This window comes from Falco peregrinus, chromosome 8 (genome assembly GCF_023634155.1).
Source record: "Falco peregrinus isolate bFalPer1 chromosome 8, bFalPer1.pri, whole genome shotgun sequence".
Classification (NCBI taxonomy): Eukaryota; Metazoa; Chordata; class Aves; order Falconiformes; family Falconidae; genus Falco; species Falco peregrinus.
Window position 1 is genome coordinate 41,227,314 of NC_073728.1, and position 16,047 is coordinate 41,243,360.

At 37.2% G+C, this 16,047-nt stretch overlaps 1 protein-coding gene across 11 annotated transcripts in view; it reads left to right on the forward strand.

The window, feature by feature from the left end:
- Positions 1 to 16,047, forward strand: part of MBD5 (methyl-CpG binding domain protein 5) — a 147,648-nt gene that overhangs the window by 87,671 nt on the left and 43,930 nt on the right. For 5 of the 11 annotated variants that reach the window (XM_055811875.1, XM_055811879.1, XM_055811881.1 and 2 more), the window contains exons 5-6: positions 2,798 to 2,855; positions 11,693 to 12,374. In XM_055811875.1, the coding sequence (XP_055667850.1) occupies positions 12,262 to 12,374 (113 nt within the window). In that variant the 5' untranslated portion in view covers positions 2,798 to 2,855; positions 11,693 to 12,261. The remainder of the gene's footprint in view (positions 1 to 2,797; positions 2,856 to 11,692; positions 12,375 to 16,047) is intronic. The other 6 variants (XM_055811874.1, XM_055811880.1, XM_055811882.1 and 3 more) reach the window with 4 other exon arrangements.

The following is a 16,047-nucleotide window of genomic DNA, read 5'->3' on the forward strand; positions in this document are numbered from 1 at the left end:
AGATGTCCCCCAGAGCCTTAATTTTCCTAATATGTATTCAAAAGTTTCCGCATTGCACATGTTTCTGCTGCTCGTTCTTCTAACTGTGGACAACAGAGCAGATTCTGGCTCAATCTTCTCCTTCACCACATGTTAGCTGGTTCAAAACAGCAGTAAGATCTCCCCTAAACCTTCTCTTCTTGAGCTTCTTCTTCCATAAGTATCTCTTTGCTCCTGAAAAACATCTCTTACTTTCTGTACTCATGTTTTGCTTGAGGAAATGCATTAAAAATGAGAACGTTTTCAGAAACTTCTGAGTTTCCTTTGCATGTTCCCTCTGTAAGAGGAAGACAATTGGAGAGCTTGGCGGGGGGGGGGGGGGGCGGGGGGGGGAATCACAAATGTTCATTCCTAGAGCACTGGAGATTTTTGCAGTGTCTGACACGAGACTCAGTATATGTTCACTGTCAGTGAGACCTTTAGGTAGAATGTTTTGTGTTTTGTGGTACTGGCCACTGCCCTTTAAAAAAATTTGTATTAGCCAAAAGGCGGCAAAGCAGAGCAACAAGCTAGTGACAGATTTAGAAAGCAGGACTGTTAAAGAACAGCTGAAAGGATTGGGTTTGTTTATTCTAGGAAAAAAGAGAACACTGTAGGATGGGCATAAGGCTTTAAAAAGATAAGAGGTTTTTATAAAAGCAATGGTGGCAGTTGCTCTGTAGATTTAAAAAAAAAATAAAAAATTCAATTTGCACAAAGGATAATCTAGGATAGATGTAAAAGGAAACAGTCCAAGCTTTTTTGTTTTACCTCATAACTGACTGCAAATATGGATGAAAAACTGGGATATTTTACCTATAACTGTCATGAAATCTGTGATAGGAAATGTGAAAAAAAAAATGCATCAAGCAGCTTTCAGAGACGGATCTTGGTAATTTTGACCTTCCACCACTGGCAGTGGGCTGAGCAGATTGCTCTCCTGTGATCCCTCTTCAGCGCCTCGGTTTCTGTAATTCTGTCAACTTAATTGTGGGATTAGCTTTGTTTTGTTTCCCTGCAAACTTTTTCTATTACTGATAATATACTTCAGGTTAAGGTATGTGGTATTTTTATAAAAGAGTTTTTATGTGTGGCAGTTTTCATTACAAAAAAAAATGAACGAAAAGACATTTTTTCTTAAATAAAATGCTTTGAAAAGCTCTTAAAATGGAGTGATATTCAGGTTCAGCAGCCTTTGGAAGTTTGCCACTAAATTCCTTGAATTCAGATTTCCATCGAGATGGTAGGCTGAAAGGTAACATAAGAAATAAATATATGCAAAACAAATGTGGGGAGCTATCGTACCTGTCTGTAAGCTTGAATTCATAGTTCTTAGATTTTTCTGCCAAGAGTTTATGGCATTTGTTCATTACACTAATGGCTTTGTTTAGGGGGGGTGGGGGGGTGGTATGTGGCAGAATATATTTGTGTTGCTAAATGAATTTCTTTTGATTAAGCTTTAAATAAGTTGGGATGAAGAGCTGACTAAATGGTTCTTTGCCTGCATTTTTTCCAATAGCTCACTTTTTGGAGTGTAGTGCCAGAACATGCTAAAAATCTGTTGTGTCCCTACCGTCTGCATTTCCAGAGACATTTTTCAAGCCTATTCAGAGAATAAAGAACTGGTTTACGTTTTAAGTTAGTATCTGGCACAACACATAGTCCTTCAATTGGGATGAAGTAGTGTGGGTTTTAGGTTCTTATCTTTTTTTGGAGCTTTGTTATTGAACTCTTGGATGTACTGCATCCTTAAAGAGACACATGGTTTTAATTTCTGGGTGCCTGTGGTCCTTTAACTCTCATTTTTCTTTTCTCTGCTTTGATGAGCTGGTGGAATTATCTTATACTTGTCAAGCTTGACTGTGACTCACCCTTTTGTTTAGTTTCTTCCGAAAAGAATCAAACTTTTTTTGTCCGGCTTAGCATATGTGCAGTCTATTGCATATGCAGTAGTATCACATTTTATAGTGCATCAAGTGAGCAAAGCCATGGATACCTGGCAGGATAGAGTTGAGCATCGTTACCAGGTACCATCTTGCTCTACATTAAACCTAATGATGTTGTGTTTGGATGGCAAAACACCTCCAAGGAGAGTTTCACAACCCCTGTACTGAAGTAGAGAACAGAATGCTTTTTTATTATCAAAAAACCGCAAATGTTTCATTTTCTAGGGGCCAGACTGCAGTTTTCACAGTTTACTGGACAAAGAAATTTGTCCTTATTAAGGTGTCAGTGTGAATACATCTGATAATTGTTACATAAAAATACAACCCAAAAATACACAGATACTAATGTTTAGATACTTTGCTCATTTTAATAGGCTAAAAATACCTTGGCTTTCTTAAATCTCCGAGTGAAGGAGGTGGAACAGCCAGCCAGGAAAGGTTTTCACTCATGAAGCACAAAATCTTATTTGAAACTAGTGGTGTGTGTACAGTTGAAAACTTTTAACATCTTTGTTGCCAGAATACAGATCAAAATTTAGTAGAGTAGATTTTTTTAAAAAGAAGTTGTACATTATTTTTTTCTTAAATATTAGAAATTTTTTCCTGTGCTCATGATGTTTTATGGAAATGAAGTGTGTACAAAATATGGTGTGGAAACAGTTATTTCAGAATTTCAAAGGAGCAATAATATTCTAGGAAACCTCTCTGATTAAGTGTTTATAAATATGAAGAAATAATTAAGAATCATTTCATATTGAAATCTTAACATCCTGTCTGGACTGCATCGCTTACTATTGCTTATCTTCTCTTTCAACTGATTATTTATTTTTCAGCTTGGAATGAACAAGATGAACATATCCACCTTCAATCTAATGCTTAATGTGGAAAAAGGTCAGACTTTTTTTTTATATATATATATCTCTATATCTCCTGTGCCCTACCGTTAATTAGTATATTTAAAAGTACTTTGTGTGTGCATTACTTACTTAATCGATCTTAAATAACAAACCAAATGTGTTGTTTTAATATGAGGGGGAGAAAGACTATTTTTCAATCAGATGGTATATTCACAAAACAGCTGACTCAGACCAGTGTAAGTGGAATAAAAAGCTGTAGATGGAAAGGTCATGTATACAAATCTTCATAGAGATTCATTTAAAAATTATTAAACTTACAATTCATGGACTTCTTGTGTATCAAGAAAGAAATATTTGTCATAATTTTCATGGAGTGGAAGCATTTAAAAGGATTAAAATCACCCACGTTTTATTTTTTTAAAATATCCTCGAACTTTTTGAGTCCTTTTTTAGAAAACAGAATTGTCTGTCTCTTAAATAAAACCGCAGGGCCAAATTCTCCAAATACTTACACACTCAATTAGTGTATCACTGAAAGACAGTAAGTAATAATCTACTAATGCCAGCAATTCATCTATCATATTGTACAGGTTTGTAGCATACCGGATTTCAGAGAGGCAGCCCGAGCTCTCAAACACTATTATATATATGCCAGATAAGGCTGTAGAGTTTGCATTAAGGTGTCTGAATAGCTGATTTTTATGTTACCATATATTTTTAATATCTTAAGAGTATTTTCATTAGGGAAATTGCTGAGTAGGGATACATAATTCAGTAAACAATTTAAAAAATAGCACTTGGAGAAAAAAAAAAAACTATGTATCTAAAAATAGCATAGTCATGTGACTTATTCCTTTGGCATAAAAGCATAATTTACAGGTTTAATTTGCAGTCCTACTATGTTTCTGACATTCTCTTGCACAGAAACTCGGTCTGAATTATTCAAATTATTTAAATATTGCCATGTCCTGAACTTAAGGTGCCTAATACAAAGGAGGTTTATATAGTTTATGAAGACCTCTGCATTTTAGATACGGGAGGGTGATTTTCATTTTTACCATTTATTGCTTGATTTTTGATATCGCAGTGCACAGTTAATGGAGATCTGGGGCTCATCCAGTAATTGCAATGCCAGCAGCTTGGAGCCTTTCACCATATTTTTTGCAGTCTGACTTTTTCCTTTTTAAACTGCTTATCTAAAATCTAATTGAGTTTTTACATTCAGGTTGTGAAATAGTTAAATTTAAATACTCTTTTCTTGTAAAATTAACATTTCTGTTTCCACAAATTTGTATTTCCTTAGTAACCGGTAAGTCAATAACATAGAGCAAAGCTGTCAAGAGAACTGAACACTTACAAATAGTTACTACCTATTTATTTTCTGCATTTGTTTGTTAGATACCTTAAGAACATTCTGTATCAATTTTTTCCTGAAATTCATATGATCTTCATTATAAAACCATTATGAAACTATATTTAATAATTTCAGAATTTTGGAAGCTCTAAATCATGAGAATGGAAAGTAGTTTGTTACTGGTTAATTCATGTGCTCTGATCTCCTTTTGAAGTAGTTTTAACTTTGGTCTGAAACTTTAAAATATTTATAGCTACATCATTCTATAATAATCATTGTGCTGCTATTAGAATTTTAAGTTTATGTTAGTTTTAAGTTCCTTATCACTTTTTTGGACAAATGTAAATGTCTGCAGTGGTCATTTCCTAATGAATCTGTGTGTTATGTTAGGGAAAGCAATCCCACTGTGACAAAGTGGATTTTTCTATATTAATGTCTTCTTCTGTTGTGGCAGTTGGTCTTGGAAGGTCTGAATTCTCTCCTGTAGGCACGGATTGCTTTTTTTTCTTCCACATTTTGCAGTCATTTTTTTTCTTGACTAGCAGTCATGCTAACTTTCCCTGATAGACTCCTCTAGAGTTTGATAGGCTCTTAGAGAGCTAACAGAATGATGATACAGAAAAATTTTGGTGTTAAAACCATGAAAGAGACCTCAGGCCGCAGAGAATTAAGATTTTCTCATGTTTGTTCCAGAATACTAAATTATGGAAAAGCATTACATCAACGAAATCAGAATAGTTTAAGAATTGTGCCTTTCTTATGGCAACATGGGGTTTGGAGGAGGCAGAAATTCCTATTCAAACAAAACTTAAAGGGGACCCAGAAGAAGTAGCCTTCCCAGTTGCAGAACTGATACATAGTGACGTTGCATCATCACTGTGTGGTGGAGAAAGAAGAAAAAGAACCGAAGAAAAGTTTTTCAGGCAAAAGAGTTCAACTGTAATTTCTCTTTATATTATAGGAAACATGGTCCTTCAAAATCCTTAGCTAGGAACCTTGCTTTGCAGTTCTCTGCTGTGAAATGCTTTACTTGCTGTCTTGTTTCAGAGAATAACAAAATAAGCATTTTGGGTAAGATTGTTAAAGCTTTATGCCTGCAGATTGAGACAAGACCACTGAAAAGTAAATGTATGAATGGCTTTTAGCCATTGGAAAAAAACAAAAGAGAGAGACAGAAAACATCTGAGTCCAGGTTTGCTTTTCTTAGATTGGTAGGTTGCTGAAGATGGACGTTGTATATTATACAAGTTCCTCTTTTCATTATATAAGTTCCCCTAAAGTGACAAAGTGGATGTAATAACATTTCTTCACTTATTAACATATAGGTTAGTAATACTCTCTTTCATAATATTCCCTACCAAAGGTTTTGATAATGGTGACATGATTCTTATCTACAGAGTAACTGTTGATTTAAATTGCATACCAAATATTAGTCTTAATTTTTTTAAAATCTTGAGTGCCTGCATTATTTTGACAGTAGAGTAGGCCTGTGTCACATGCACACAGTTCTGACCTATTTCCCTTGTAAAGAAAAAAATTGATGTGGTGAAAGGCCTGAAAGAGCATTGTGGTGCTCTTGTATTCTTCTATGGGCTATATCGGGTGGATGTTGTATTTATTAAATTCTTAGAGTAGACAGAGCTGAGGCTTAAAAAGAAAATCCTTTTGTTTCCTGCCATCTTTTTGGACTGTCATGTAGCTGAATTTTGCTATTTGTCAAAAGCCTTTCATGGATGCTCTGTGTTTATACACATGCACATGTGTACACAGAGGAGTTCTTGAAGGAATGTACTTGCTCTGTTCTTTCACTGGAAGTGAAAACCCCAGTTGCTCCCAACTCTGGGAGTTGCACAGATAGACATGTTAAAAGGCAGGCATACTTTGAGAAAGTTTCAGGGTTTTGGTACTGTACATGCACTAAGAAGGAATGCTAAAGAATCGTGCTCCTTTCCAGGTCAGCCATTGCTTGGATAACTGTAATGGCACGGTTAGATCTCCTAAATAGGGGATACAGTGCAGCTCAATGAACTCTTAATTTTTACCTGCACCGTGGACATTGGTAGGAAGGATATCAAAAGTAAAGTTACAATTTCTGATCAGTTAACAGCACAGTGGTCCACAATACTCCCAAGAGATTCATATTTTGTGCTCTTTAATAATCAGCTAAAATCTCCGAACTAAAATCAGGCTTTTTCTCAGTGACTATCTTTTCCTTATTGTTTTATTAGTTTAGATTCCTAAATAGTAGGTCTGAAGTGACTGCTTTGCTCATCTAGTCTGGCAGCAGAGGAAAGCAAATACTAATAGGGTTCTGTTTGCCCACGTGCAGGTAAGCAAGGCTGGCTGAACTGGGGCATATCCAGTGGGCTACTGGTAAGGGTCATTGAGTGTGGGTGTAGAAACAGGTACAGTGGCCTGAGCTCTTGAAGGTTTTTTGCTATTTATGAGTGAAATAATCCAAATAGCTATCATCTTATAGAGTTGTTACGTTGGGATTTTCCAATCCTGAAAAGTTCTACAGCGTCAAAAGTAGTATAAATTAGGAATACATAATGCTGGTTGCAGTATACTGTAGAACTGTCCTTTACACAGTTCACAATAACTCAATACCAAAGGTAGTTGGACTGGTATAAACTGATGCAGCCCCAGGACAATTTAAAATGTATCATTTTAATTAAGTCATTCAGTGCAGATCAGTTTTCTGGTTGTTGCAATGTATTCTTAATACTCTGTATTTACGAGTAAGATGAAGATGTCTTTCTCAAACGAAAGGCCAGAGTATATCATGTATACAGCTGTATTATAGTCCTGGATACCAGTACAATGAGATAAGATTGAAGGAAGAAAGGTTTCCTTTATACTTCAGGCACATTTGTTTGTTGAATCACTCGCCTAAAAATAGGGCTTCATAAAGTATTCAATACCAATCTAATTAGGCAAGAGAATACTTCTTTTCAGAATGGAAAAGCATTCCCAAAAACTGATGCAACATTTGTATCTAATTGGATGATACAGGAGAATCCTAACTAATTGCTTTGATAGACTTAAACAGATTAATAATGTGGAAGCGATAACTAAATAAGAACTCATTTTAAGTCTGCTGGTTTGAAAATAATGCTTTTTAAGAAGCTAAAGCTTCCTGTTAGTTCTAAAACCCCAAGACTGTGATTTAAGGGCATTTCAATTTCTGAATGTATTTTTAAGTGTTTCTGTGATAGAAAGGAAAGCCTGGGAAATGAGATTGCAATTTGTATCTATAAGCAGAGTTTTGTATACATTCTAAGTGTTTGCAAAACTTTTTACCCTAGATCTGGTCAGTCCATAAGTAAGCACTGGGTTTTGCACATCAGAGAGGCAATCGTTGATTGTAGACCTCAAAGTAGCCTTTGTGATACGTGAAATTGTTAGGCACACTTAAAAGTTTTCATGTAAGAAAAAAGAAATGAAGCATCTCTACAACATTAGGCTGTCAAAATTTGTCTTGACGGGCTTTATCTCCCTTATTAATAAAATAAATGTTATATTGGTATTCATATCATATGTGATAGATCTGAATCCAGACTATTAGTATCTAATTTAAGTTTCTTTTTACTTTGTACCAAGTTTTCAATTACACCGCTTGACTAGAAAATTGTTAAAGTAAACATTAACAGCTGAGTGTGCAAAAAGGCTTCCTAAAGTGCAACTTTTTTTGAAAAGTGAGACAGTTGCATTAAAAATTGAAACCATACTTTCAGCATGTGAAAATGAAGGAGAAATTTTCCAAGGGGGGGAGGGGTTTGAGGGGTCTAAAGGGGGGCAAACAATTCAGTGTCGTTTTGCATAGTTCTCCAATGAAATATTTTTAAGCATATTGTAATGAAACTGGACTGCAAAACAAATCTAAATGGCATGTCTTGGCGCACAGAAAAAAGAAGTAATTGATTTAGATGTGGAAAGTTGTGTTACTTGTGGTGAGATAACATGAGTTGTCTGGAGTTGTTATGAGATTACAGAGAAGAGGTATTTATTACATGGGTTGATGAAAATCAGACCTTTGGATAGAATCCAGTGTCCAAAATACTTTGGATTTAGTCCAGAATCCAAATATTTTCTATCCCAATCCAAAGTACTTCAGATAGAATACTTTGATGGAGAAGGGGAAAATGGTACATCAAGAGACGGGATTTTTCTGCAGTCAAGTTGGAAGATTCCGGACTGGTACGAAGTGTAGAGGTTTGAGTAGTCTACTGGATGCTCCGTACGTCAGAGCATTCACGGTCAGGCTGATCCCTACTGGCATTTCAATGCCTTTTTTCAATCACGGAACAGTTTGCCAAACCTAATAGAGCAGTGCCACTGTCTCCTCAGCTGTCCCTTTCAACTTGCAGCTTCGTGTCTCGGCTGCCTTGTCCTATAAAATGTATTATAAACCCAGCCTCCGCCAACGATAGGGTGGGCAAGCCAGACCTAGCCCGGTTTAAGTGACTCTCATCCTCTTTTTTTTTTTTCACTGCTGTCTTCCTTAGCTCCATTTTCTTTCTTTGGCTGATAACTGGTTATTGGGAAAACACAACAGCTGTCCTTTGTTGAATCAGATTTGGGGAGCTTAACTCTTCCTGGAGAGACCTGTACTATGCTTAACTTTTCTATGGTGTTATGCAGTTAAATAAAATAACGCATAGCAACTCTGCACGTGCAGTTTAATGAAGGATTTCTGGACCAAAACGTCAATGGCACCCTCTTAATTTTGCCATTCATGCCTAATAGAAAAGTGCAAGGGTTGCAAGATGTGCTGGGTGTTTTATTGCCTGCTGTTTGTGGAAAACTGCACAGGACTGTGCTGGGGTTTAGTGAGAAAAAATCTCACTTCCATGAGCGTTTTCCTATAAAACATGGCTAGTTACACACCGATTAGCTATGTACTTCTACATGGCTAGTTACTTATAAGCTGCGTACTAAGAAGCTTCCAGGGAGCCTTAGCCCTCTTCTGTAATTCATTGCACACAGGCACATCGGTGAGTCTCACAGACCCCAACTTGCATATGAGCACAGTAAATTACGAGATAAAGGTCATACTCCTGGATGCTGGGAGTAGCATTGTTCTGTTCTCTGCTTAGGGCGAGTGTGGTGCCTGAAGTATTTCTGTACCTGGGGAAGAATGGGAACTGGATTGTTTTACCGGTGCTCTGATTCATCTTTATTTTTTACATCACTCGAATCTTTGTGTTAGTTTACAGTTATTTAGTCTCTAGTATTCCTCAAGAAAACGTCATACAAATAATAAACTTTGACTGAAGGTATGTGATTGAAGCAGCCATTTTATTTCAGTTCATTGTACTGAGTAAAAATATTCAGATGTTTTCCACAGAAGAAGCAGTTAGGTGAATTCTTTTGCTTCTTTTAGTACTATTTCAAGCTATGTGCAGTACAGAAAAATGGTTTAACTGATTAGATGATGATAAGTATTATGGTGGTGATGGAATGGGATGTTAGCTGAGGCAGGGCATTGCAGAAGCAGTAGAAATAGAAGGTTACTTCAAAGCATCGTTTGCTCCTTGTGCAAAAAAGAAATTGATGGCTGTTGCTTTCTTGTAATGTATCCAGTGTGATTGCCCTAAATAGCAACATGAGCCACAGCAAGACTGGGCTCAGGGGTGAGTAACCTCCTCTGCACTAAGTGCTTCCAGTATTTTAAATACGTATTTTCTGATTCTGATTCTGCTGACAGACAATTTTCATGAAAAATAATACGAAAATAATTTACCTATTTTAGCCTTACATGGGACCTGCAATTAAAATACCAATGCAGCATTCAGCAGTAATGCTGAAACGAAGGTAAATTCTGCCTTGGTTTTGATGAAACATCACCTGCTGTCTTCTTAATCAGGATAAAACCAATCAAACACCAAAACTTGTAACTGAAAACCTGAGAGAGTCCTGAACTGTTGCCTAGTGCTCTCCAAGTCCTTTTTCTGTGTACCAGATTTAGAGATTAAAGGGTAGATTGCTTTCATATGAGAGGTGGCAAGGTGTTTCATGTGACATTCACTCTAACCTTCACTAGCTGGTACTCCGTCACCTCTCCGCTGTCAGTGAGCGGGATCTCAACGTAGTCTCCTCATCCCTTCCCTGGTTTTAGCTGGCCAAGGATTACATCCTATTGGAGTGCGCCAGAGTACAGGAAAGTTGAAAGAGGTCCCTGCAAAACAGCGCCAGGCTGTTCTAGAAGGCTTTGTCCTGCAGAAAATCGCTCTCTTTATTCTGAAAATCACATGCTATCTTTTAGATTCCATTCACCTTAGTCAAGGTTGTATGTCCAGCCAGCTCCTTTCTTCCATTGTTCTTGTAAATAGCATGGCTATTTTTTTCATTTATGTAGCCTTTTGAACTTCAAATTTATAAGTAGCACATCTAAAGAGAATGTACTGCATAACTGTACTTAAGGGAATATTTTCGAGGACTATATTTATGCTTCTCTAGTCTTCCTTGAGTGGTCTTGAAGGAAGAAGCTGTTGTTGACGTTAAATATACATGTAATGCGTTGTTGGTACTATTGTTGGAACTGTTGTAGGATTCTAAGTCTTTATGTTCCATTTCTATCTCAAAAAACCTTTTCTTAGTAAAATTGGTCAGGTCTACAGTAACATTTACTATGTTTTAAAGTGTTAGCATAACATTAGCATTAGGAATAAAGCAGAATTGACATGCAATTCCGAATGAAACCTTTTAGCATTGTTACTACAACCGTCACCAATGCCATCTTATGTTTGAGTTCTAGGATTGTTGTTTTTTCTGACACATTTTCTATTTGAATCCCATATTCCAATTTGTCTCACCGTAAGAAAATGTCCAATCTCTAGAGTTAAGTCTCACCTGGTCAACTTGAAAAACTGTTTGGGCGGAATAGCACAGTTCACATCATTCTGAACTTCTGTCATGAAGATTTGCTCATACAGTGTAATCGTACAGAGGGGGTTTGTCACTTATGATATTCAGATTGTTTCATAGGTATTCTGAGATCAGTGTATTGATGCTGGCTTTTCCCTTTTTATTATACAATTCTTTGTAAGGTGATTGTTTTAATTTAGTCTAACTGCAGGGTTTTTTCATTTTTATGGATATTATCAACCCTAGAAGCAGCTTCCTTCACATTACATTCATTCAGTTTTATAAACAATTTTTAAAGGGCATTAATTGAGCTAGTCATCTGTTGATAATTCTGAACAGAAGCATATGTGAAACTATTCAGTTAAAAGATACATTCCTTAATTTACCCACACTGTGCATTAACTGTTTAGTAACTGTTGCAGTCTCGTAGCTTTTAAGATGTAGCTCCCTTGCATCCACACAGAAATAGAATGTGCTAGCAGGATTATATTTACTCTAAACCTTATTTTGATGGTTCCATTAAAATTTTAAATTTTGATTCTAAGCTCTTTAAATGGATGCAGCTGTACAGATCTTCATGAGTTACTGAACTGGGCTGGAAGACTTCAGAAAATGGTTCATGTGTTTTCTATATCTGTATTTTTCAGACTGTTTTATTGGAGCCAGGGAGTCATGAAAGAAACTCAAGAAGACAACTTGGATAATGAACGGAAGATAAAAAGAAAACAAAAAGAATGTGGCATATAAAGGGTATAATACCTGGAGGTATTAGATCTGACTCATATTTATAAAAATGAGACGAGCTTTCACAAAATACAAGTTATCTTAGACAGTCATCAAGCTTGGAGCCATGCTGTTGAACTAGAAATTCTCCTTTTCCCCATTCTCCTTTTTGACAGGTAACAAAGGATTGGTGAATTATGATTTTCCCAAGTTGGAAGCACTAATTTTTATCTATATAGTTCATCCTTATGAATATATAAGGAGTTAAACATTGCATATTTAATGTGGATTATAATGGGAAACTGACTCATTAACAAAAATGGCCACTTTTAAGGACTTGGTTTCAAACTGAGCTGGAGCCTCCCAATGCACTTTGTACAGTTTGGGGAAAGGTGTACTGAATGGCTGCCTTCGGGAGGCCATGATGACATGTAGTAAAAGGATATCATCTTACTGTTGATATCTTTGAAGACTCATAAACAGAAACAGAAAAATGAATGGTGGAAAGGAGTGTGACGGAGGGGACACGGATGGAGGGCCACCAGCAGTGCAAGTTCCCGTTGGTTGGCAGCGACGGGTGGACCAAAGTGGAGTGCTCTATATCAGGTAAGGTTATCTGAGGTGGTTGCTGGGTTTGGTTTTGTTGTAGCTTTGCCAGAAGGTGTGGATTAGTAAATGAGTGACTCAGCTCATCTTTTGTACTCAGAAACTTCAAGGGCTTGCTCCTTTGAAGTACGTGATCATTTTTTCTGCTGTTAGTGGAGTCCGCTTGTGTCAGTTGTGCCATTTGCGTGCCCTTAACGTACTCTCAAATCTGATATTGCTTGTTCTTGAAAATTTGATAATCCTCGCTATACATTTTGCTTTAGGCATCAATAGTTCTTTATTACTTATTATTGTCATATGGGTTTTAAAGCTAAGCAGTAGCAGATTTAACCTTCGTTATTATCTTTATTATTCAAACTTTTTACAATTAAACTAACCAGAGGTTTAGTGATATGTCACATCTGAGATGGTGAGAAACCTCTGCTGTCTTTTGCCTGCTCCCAGATGCATAGGCACCGCCTTCTCCTTGGACCAGTACAGGCTTTTTGTCAGAGCCCTTGCTGGTCGAATCCCAAGTGGTGAGCAGGCGTGCAGACAGCTCGTGGCGGGTGAGGTGGAGTGGGGCTTTCTTTTTCCATCAGCAACAAGCCTTCAGCTCGGTTCATGCCATGCAACTTTATCCTGACATTCTGTAGCTCTTTTTGCCTAAGTCTTTTCTGGGTTTGTGGTCCAGGTCTCCATAACGCTTTTGTGTTTTACTTACCCTCTTTTGAAAGGAAATGTAAATACTGTGACTTCTTAGTTGCTGCAGAAAACATCAGGTTTTATATGCCCTGTGAAGGTTCTGTGTTTAGTATCGCTGACATTCTCCAGCAAGATTTACTTCTATGGATTCGCCATGTTTCTTATGTAGAAAAAATAGGAACACAAGCCTAAATCCAAAGTTTTAGGCATTTTATTTCTTTATTTTGTTAGCTTATTGGATATTTTTTTTTTGCTTTACCCTGGAACAGTCACGAAGAAATACACTGAAATTACTATTAAATAAATCTGTTCAGACAAACAGACTATAAATTAAGTGTTATTGGAAAAAAGATCAAAGTTATCTTTAACAAAATATGGGTACATCAGTTTCACATCACAGAATTTTAAGTGATTATTAGTCTGTTATTTGCTTAATCTTATTCCACTGTTCTGTGATTAAAATAACCACATCTTCACAACATTTTATGTATTACCAATACAGAATTCTTTAATGAGTCAAAGCATACTCCAATTTTACACTAAACTACCATAAAAGATCAAATGCATTCCAGGATTTCTTGTTTATATTCTCAATTAGCAGAATCAAACAAAATCCATGTCAGTGATATGCATGTCAAAGATAAATCGCCTTCCCCTTGTATTTCTCATTACAGCTGTAATTTACTGGGCCTCTGCCTTAGTTAAAAATCAATGAGAAAGAAAAAGTTGTGGGTTGTGTTGTTTCCTGTCATCTCTATAGACAGGCATCAGGACATACAATGCTTTGGTATTTTTATATACCTGATGATCCTACCTGCTTTTGAACTTCATTTTATCCCGCTATAAGAAGCAGGTCAGAAAGCTGGTGCTGCTTCTTCAAACCTGTGACTAACATTTTTTAACTAGTAAATTTGGTATAATTCTGACAGTTACTTGCTTTTCTGTCTTCTTTTTAGATACGTTCTCATTGTTCAGGACGACTCACTTAATATTTCTGTTCTGAATTGCCCACACAAAACAGTATTTATCTATTAATCAAGCTTACCAGTTGCCTTTTTCATCTGGGGGAAGCTTGTATTATTTCTGCCCTCCTCCCAAGCTTTGCCCATACATTTTTTTTTCCCCAAGGGTTACTTTTCTAGTTGCCTTCTCTAAGCCATTCTGATTAAGGAGGGGCGCTTAGTATGGTCCACAGCTCTTACATTCTTGCTCGGTGAAAAGCGCAGGGTAGGACACGTTGGTTGGAAAGGATAGAAGTCAAATAGTCGAACCTCCTGCTTGACGGGGAGCATCCGTAGCACTCGATCAGGTCAGCCCTCGCTTTCGCCAGCTGCATCTTCAAGGACTGAGTTTCCACAACCTCTCTGGGTAACCTGCTCTGGTGCTGCACTGCCCTTCTGGAGGAACAACCACCCTGAAAATACACACGGCATTTATCGAGAGAATGAAAGGTCAAACAATATTGACTCAAAAGCTATCCGAGGGAAAATTAGTGTATATATTAAGATCTGACGTGATTTAACTAGAATAGATGATCCCAGCTGAGTAAGGACTCATTCTATTTGTGCCTCCTTATAAAGCACGCATCTTCTGTCAGCTGGCAACAGTTTATTTGGATTAAAAGCATTAACTAACCAGTGTTTATCACCTGGTAAAAGCAGTGAGTTGAGTCTCTCCTTTTCATAGTAAAACACTGCCTTAAAGTAAGACCTAAATCTCCTCTTCAGTTTACTGTTCGTCAGTAGTCATCAGGGGAATGAACTGGGAAAAGCTCTTTAATAATAGGAACAGATTTCACAACTGGCAGTAACAGATCCTAATATATTTTATAATCTGCTCTTTCTTGCTTCTTTGGGAGGCCTAAAACTTCTGGATGACCTTATGTGCTGAAAAGAACCTGGTAGTTTCTTAGATAGGAAGCTGTGGATTATCCTTTGCAGTATGAGGAAATTTGTGCACACACAAGATACTTCGCAATTACATAGGTCTGCCCAGGAACAAGGCAGAAACAGGAAAAAATGGGCCTTTTAAAATTTTTATTGTTTCTTATGGAGAAATAACCATGCATATATGTGCAGTAGGGATGCTGAATCCCACATGCCACAGATCTGGTGGACTGGTCTGTGCAGTCCTGATAAGCGTGAGTATCCAGACCGTCCTTTACACCACTGATCGTCGGTGCACTACAGATGTGCCTTGCAGGTCTGTCGTTTCTGGGCTCTGGTATATCTCCTTGTGCCTGAACTGGAGATGGGTGTGCAGGCAAACCAAATGCCAAGGAAGGTTATTTAAAATTGCTTTATTCTAAAAATAGGGGGGGAAATGAACTCTGATGGTATAGCTTTACTTTTGCTGCTCAGTGAGCCCTTTTTACTAAATAAAATGGCATCCTGATTCCAGAGCATTTTCCCAGGGACACCTTTAAACGCGAGTTTTTAAGCATCACAGAAAGTGTCTGTAGAGGTTCTGTGTGTAGATGAGACAGCGTAGAGCAAACGCCATGAGTTCCTTGCACGAGTAGCTGTTACATCTTCAGGTGTGGACCTTGCCTGGGGTGAGCAGTCATTCCTGTGTGCATAGTCAGAACAGGTTGGGAAAACCCAAAGCGATCAGCCAGCACTGGAGATGTGGATCCAAAGTAGAGGACAAGTGATACTCACAGAGTTAAAATGTGATCATGGTAGCACCGTGGTTTAATCAGTCTATAGCTGAATTTAAAATAAATAAAAATAAAGGGTAATTTCCCCCTGCTCCCTCAGTATTTCAATTTAAGACAGACTTTCTGACCCATCTATCACTTCATACCTGTAATGTTATTTTTAGATTGCTCTTTTATCTTGCTTACCCTCAGAACTGTCACTGTTACACATATTCAACCTGGGCAGTTGTCTCTGAAATAACTAGTTCAGGGCAAGTCTGGCAAATAAATTACTTACTTAAACTGTCAGCATAACTTATTAATGTCAGTTGCATATGTTGCTTTATATGT